Raw genomic sequence first — 6509 nt, 5'->3', positions numbered from 1 at the left:
TCACTGTTTTCATTTAATGAACTACGATTTAATTAACTAAGCATAAAACATACGCTCTAGTCTTAGTTTAGTCACGCTTACTGCCTAAATCCTACAACATCACTTATGAAGTAGTAAAATTCACTGTGGCCTGACTAAAAGCAAATGCAGTTACCAACACCTAAATGTGGAACCAAAAAGAAGAAACAATCGAGTCATCTCACAACAGTTAATTGAACTCCCAGGACCCTCAAATACCTACATAGTTGGAGCATTTACGATTTTGTACTTCTACTAAAACGGAATTTTTGCTGTCTTTTGAGTGTGATGTCTGCGCGTTGTCCGCATCTGAGAATGTTATTTAGTCGCTTTTCTTCGCCTTGGCCTTGGCCTTGGAGGCCTTCTTCGGCGACGACTTTCCGGATGACGATTTCTTGCCTGCGTTCCAGTAGTACAGCAGCTGCAACACAATAACGGCATTGGCAAACGACGAACAACCATAGGTGATGATCATCATCTGGTCGCCGGTTTCCTGAATCGACGTGAAGATTCGTGCCAATGATCCAGCCAGCAGCATAAAGCACGTCACAGCGGACAACTGACCGGTGCTTCCGTTCTTGTAATTGGTGTATGCCTGCGACAGTTTTCCCAGCAGTAGAATTGGCACGTTAAATCCTTGGGCAATCAACAGATAGTTCAGCGGCGTGAGGCCTCCCATCAGCACATATGTAACCGCGGAATAGACAGCGCCGAATGCAACTGCCTTGACAGGTGCTCCTCCAAAGTGTAGAACCAAATAAGCAATCATCGCCGTTTGCAGGGCCAGGAACGACGTATCTCCCCAGGCACTGAACGGGAATCCACTGACGAAGCTGTACGCCATGTGGATCGTGATCGCAAACAGATCCAGACAGACGCTGAACAGGTTGATGCCCTTAGCCGACTTGTTTCTTAGGATTTTGGCGATCTGAGGGACTTTCACCAACACCGATCCGGCAATGATGCCCATTCCCAGGCCTTTGCTGAGGAGCGCTTTGAAGCAATCCACTGATAACGAACGGAGAAACCTGATTAGATATTTATCGAAATCGCCTACGCTTCTTCAATCATTCTAAAAATAGGATGCCACTTACCATCGAGGAAATCCAAATCTACGAAGTAATTGTCGTAACATTTTTCGCTCATCAGCAGCAGCATAAATTGCTTGGCGTAATCGTTCATGGCTGTATGTTTCTTGTTGACGGACTGAAACGTAAGTTTATTAAATTAGTTTATTGAGAGCGAATTATTTGGAACTTCATTAGCTTACCACTGAAGGATAACACAAATCCGGGGAGGTCAATAAGAAGTTATTTTTCCGTAATTATCCTGCTGCCCTGCTGCTGTCGACGGAACCGGCAAGAGCAGAAAAGATGTTGATGAGCTGAGCGACGGACGACAGAAGACGTGTCAGGCAGACCAGACGTGTCAGAGAAGCGTTGACAGCTTGAACGGGTTTAGAGTATAGATAGTAGAGTAAACATAGATCCGCGGACACCGCTGACTAAAATGTTTCAAGCGTGTAAGTAGTAGAGACTGTATATATAGAGACATGCAAAGACGGCTTCTTTTGATTGTTGTTCTTCTTTTTCGCCAGACTTTGTTTTCATAATTTTGCTGGCGTGCTCGATAGGTAGCCGATTTGACAGTTCGATAGGTAGATTTGGTTTCACTCTTTGCGGGACTGTGTTATAAACAGACTGTAGTAAGTAGTAATTTTCAAAAGTGCGACGATTGAATATGACGTCATGCGTTCCATTGATGTTGTCCAAATCGTGACGTCATGCTCGTTTGGATACAGATTTTGACAGTTCGTTTGGATACAATGGATTCATCTTAGCGGATCTATGTTTACTATACTATCTATAGTTTAGAGATGCCATAAAAAATCGTTAATTGTGCAGTCGATTAGAAAGCAATGAGCCTCTGCACGAATTTGCCCTGTCCTGCTCACTCCTACAGAAAATTTGAAAACAGCGCGCACAGTAAAAGTCATATTTGACTTTTACTGTGCGAACTGTTTTCAAGTTTTCTGTGAGAGTGAGCAGTACGCCAGATTCGTGCAGAGGCTCATAAAAGAACCAAGTAAAACATAACTAGATTGAGTTTAAATAAGGGCGAAAGTAACATGAGCGAGTTCTCTTCATCGATTCTCTCTTCTTCAAATTAAAGTGACAAGATGCAAGTATGGTTGCACTTGTTGGTCATAAATCGCTAGGTTGCGATGCAATCTAGCGTCTAAGTGTAAAAAAGTTTGATTGAATTTGCATCTTGTCACTTTAATTTGCAGAAGAGAGAATCGATGAAGAGAACTCTCTCATGTTACTTTCGCCCTTATTTAAACTCAATCTAGATAAGATTCTTTACATGCGTCAACATTTTGAATATGAACCAAGGATATGAACATTACTGAATTTCACGTGAAATTGAAAATTCTAATTAAATCGCGACTTGCACGGTGTGTGGTAAAACTTAAATGTCGACTATAATAGTAATTAATAAAATATAAAATAAATAATAAATTTATTATTATTATTATTATTTTTCTTTATTATCGAGATTTTCAGCCCTCGGCTGGTTCATCTCGTAAATAATAAATTCTAGATTGAGTTTAAATAAGGGCGAAAGTAACATGAGAGAGTTCTCTTCATCGACTCTCTCTTCTTCAAATTAAAGTGACAAGATGCAAGTATGGTTGAACTTTTTGTTCATAAATCGCTAGGTTGCGATGCAATCTAGCGACTAAGTGTAAAAAAGTTCGATTTAATTTGCATCTTGTCACTTTAATTTGCAGAAGAGAGAGTCGACGAAGAGAACTCTCTCATGTTACTTTCGCCCTTATTTAAACTCAATCTAGAATTAATAAAATAATTCTAGATTGAGTTTAAATAAGGGCGAAAGTAACATGAGAGAGTTCTCTTCATCGACTCTCTCTTCTTCAAATTAAAGTGACAAGATGCAAGTATGGTTGAACTTTTTGTTCATAAATCGCTAGGTTGCGATGCAATCTAGCGACTAAGTGTAAAAAAGTTCGATTTAATTTGCATCTTGTCACTTTAATTTGCAGAAGAGAGAGTCGACGAAGAGAACTCTCTCATGTTACTTTCGCCCTTATTTAAACTCAATCTAGAATTAATAAAATTTTTTTTAGAATCATAGAATTGATATCATAATCGAGAGTCATGAAAATTGCGACACCCCTATGAGAAGGTGGTAAACAAACCGAGAGCCGCTTGCGTCACTGTTACTCTCAGCGGGACACGTTCAGATGTGTGAGATACATAAAGATGATGTTGCGTACCGCTAGGGTGTCTCTATTCGCCTGAAAAACAATACGGTCATGCGAAGCATACGAATGGCTGTCCAGTTCCAGTGCCAATAACTAACTCCAACTCCGCAACTGAAATGAGTTGCATAATGAAAAATAGTTGTATAATGTCAAATGAGTTGCATTATGAAAAAATCATTGCATAAAATTTGGTACAGAACTCGTTGCAAAAATCGATTTTTTCAGCACTCTTCGTATTTAACCACGCTCGTGCTGAAAAAATCAAATTTTTCCAACTCGTTACATAAATAACTATTATGCAATTCAGTATCATAATTTCATTTTTTACAACTCATTTCGGTATCATGGCCAACTTTTCCACACTGGTTTATTATGCAACCCAAATGGGTTGTACAGTAATTAATTCGGCACACTTTCTCGAATATACTACAAAATCACGGACGCTAGTTCAATATTAGCTCCAAATATATTTTTTGAATATTGTTTCAATAGTAATGAAAAAGTTTGTGAAGAAAAATTTCTCAAATCAACGACCATGATTTTGTAAAAAAATAAAATGATGTTGCAAGTACTGAAAATTGCCTGAAATCTGTGTCCGTTAGCTGCTGAAAAGTTGCCTCATGAGCTGAAGCATTTTGCGACATAAATAATAAAGAGAATGTCTGCTTCTCCATGCGCATCCTGCACTGCTGTCTTCGAGGAATCAGAATCGGCAAAAAACAATTGAGTTTTCTTCTTCTTTTCTTAATCTTCTTGTTCTTCTTAGGTGCGCAGAATTAGGAACCGGTATTAAATAGTGGTCCTAATTCTGCGTTTCAACACTAAAGTTTGAATATATAATTTATAAACAAACATCATATAAATGCCACCATAGTTATAACTAGGATATTCTATGTTTCTAGCAATTCGGTGAATGTAATTACGTCTCAACAAGTTAGTTTATAAACTTCGAAGGCTAATTTACGATTCCTACATTTTTGATCTGATAGTTCGACCGGACTAATCACTTGTTTTAAACATTTGCTATCAACCTCGGGGGAAATTTTATGTATTCATGCAAGCATTCGTCAAATGCAATATATGATGTGAGTTTACATGATTTTTTTTAAACAGTGGAAACCCTGGAGTTAGACAAGAAAAAAGTCTCAGTTTGCAAACAAAGATTGTGCCACCTTGTAATGGCGAAAAAGTTTATATTGCCTTTAGAAATGAAAGTAGAATTTACTAATATGTGCATATGCGGATAACTAAAAAGCTTTACGTAGTAGTATTCGATAATGCTAATGTTACAAAACCCTTTTGTGTATTATGATTGAAATTCTCTTTGCTTAGTAATCAAAGTAGGTAGTATCAATGTTGGGGACATGCAAAGTTCCAATATGGTCGTAATGTACGAATTGATTCGTTTATTTTGCGCTTTAAGTGCAGGTTTATCTTTTCAGCATGATGATAAAAAATACGATATAAATTACCATACTCAAACTCTGAACCTTTGGTTTGCCAGTCCATAGCCTTACCACAGATAACAGACGTTTATGCTTATATTGGCAATGTGTGTAAAAATGCTCAACTGCCATTTTGTATGTAACGAGCAGCTGAGACTCATGTGGCAATCATTTAGAGATGGCGCAGTGATCGATAGTCAGTGATCGCTTTCAAGATTGCATGCACTACGCAATTTTACACTCAAGATTGTATTCGATCTTGAATGCAACTGGAACTTTGAACTATTCTTGCATTCAAGTTCGATGTAATGTATTTAACCACGCTCGTGCTGAAAAAATCAACTTTTTCCAACTCGTTACATAAATAACTATTATGCAATTCAGTATCATAATTTCATTTTTTACAACTCATTTCGGTATCATGGCCAACTTTTCCACACTGGTTTATTATGCAACCCAAATGGGTTGTACAGTGACGATTCGTTCATAATGCAACTCAAATGAGTTGCATTGCATTATGAACATTATACAACTATTTTTCATTATGCAACTCATTTCAATTGCATAATGAGCCAGTTCGGAAAAAATGGCCATTATGATAGCAAAATTAGCTATATAAAATGTAAATTATGATACTGAATTGCATAAAAACTATCACATGACTTTTGAATGGAAACACACATTTTTAGGGGTTTCATAGCAGAACAGCATTTTTATGGGTTTCATAGCAGACAGGAATGTTCACTCGCCATTTACATAGAAGTTGAACAATTCCGTAATAATTCCTCTTTCTGGCAGCAAAATGGCAAGACAGTTCTGTCTAGAACCGAGGGGTTTGGGGGCGCGTGGTAACCCGATCTGCCGATTGTCTATCGAAAACAATCATTAAAGAAATTATATCAAAAATAACACGGCTTTTTTTTGTAAATTCTAACAAATTGTTTATTGTTCCAACTGTGAAACTTTCAATTTCGTTACTGGTTGCCTGCCACGAAGTAATCCCTCAGCTTATCCAATGCGCGAAACCTGTGTGAGATTTCATTTTTCTTCTCCTTGGGCAGTTCGGCGTATGTCTTATCGTACCCCTTGGGCTGGAAGATGGGATCCCATCCGAAATCTCGGCAGCCTCGCGGATAAACTATATCACCTAGAGTGCGTCCTTGAAACAAAATCACTTCCGCGTTTTCATCCGGCGCGTAAGCAAAAGTACACACAGCCTCTGCCGATTTATCTTCCCAACCGTCCAGCAGTTTGTGCAATCCTTCCGGTTCCAGCTTCTCAAGAAACCATTTGATGTAGGGCCCTGCCGAAAAAAAAAACAAGCCTAATTAGGGCACTAGACGGTTAATTCTAAACGTTACCTGGTAATCCTTTCAACGAGTTGAAACACAAGCACGTGTCTTCTACCAGTACCGGTCCCTTTACACGTCGAGCCGCTTCCAAACACTTCTTCCTGCAGATGTCATCCATCTCTCCTTGCAGTTCTGGCAAGTCAAGTTTCACGGGAAGCAACTCACGTGGAAACTTCGGTCCCAGAATGGCTCGGACCTCTTCCAGTTTTTTCGCGTTTCCGGTAACGAACGATATCGGGCGAGCCATTCTGCCACAAAAAGGTGAATTTGAAACCACGGTCTGGCTGGAACTCCTTTGATGGAAAAGCCGAAGCGCGGATAAAAGCTGTGTTATGAAACACAAAATGTATCATTGGCATTGTCACGTCGCTTACCAGCAAACGTGCGTGAACGTGGTCCACGTTC

General features: G+C 39.0%; 2 protein-coding genes across 2 annotated transcripts; both read right to left on the bottom strand.

The window, feature by feature from the left end:
• On the bottom strand, positions 1–1448 carry LOC109419949 (mannose-P-dolichol utilization defect 1 protein homolog). Its single transcript, XM_019694235.3, has 3 exons — positions 1289–1448; positions 1113–1224; positions 1–1026 (listed from the first exon to the last, which is right to left on the bottom strand). The coding sequence occupies exons 2-3, from the start codon at positions 1198–1200 to the stop codon at positions 341–343; spliced, it is 774 nt and encodes a 257-aa protein (XP_019549780.3). The 5' UTR covers positions 1201–1224; positions 1289–1448; the 3' UTR covers positions 1–340.
• Positions 1449–5667: 4219 nt separating this feature from the next.
• Positions 5668–6447, bottom strand: LOC109417504 (inosine triphosphate pyrophosphatase). Its single transcript, XM_029853069.2, has 2 exons — positions 6114–6447; positions 5668–6055 (listed from the first exon to the last, which is right to left on the bottom strand). Exons 1-2 carry the CDS (start codon positions 6349–6351, stop codon positions 5727–5729), a joined length of 567 nt encoding a protein of 188 aa, XP_029708929.2. The 5' UTR covers positions 6352–6447; the 3' UTR covers positions 5668–5726.
• Positions 6448–6509: the final 62 nt, after the last annotated feature.

This window comes from Aedes albopictus, chromosome 2 (assembly GCF_035046485.1).
Source record: "Aedes albopictus strain Foshan chromosome 2, AalbF5, whole genome shotgun sequence".
In the NCBI taxonomy this organism is placed as follows: Eukaryota; Metazoa; Arthropoda; class Insecta; order Diptera; family Culicidae; genus Aedes; species Aedes albopictus.
The sequence above is the reverse complement of the archived record's forward strand: the minus strand, read 5'-3'. Positions and strand labels throughout refer to the sequence as shown.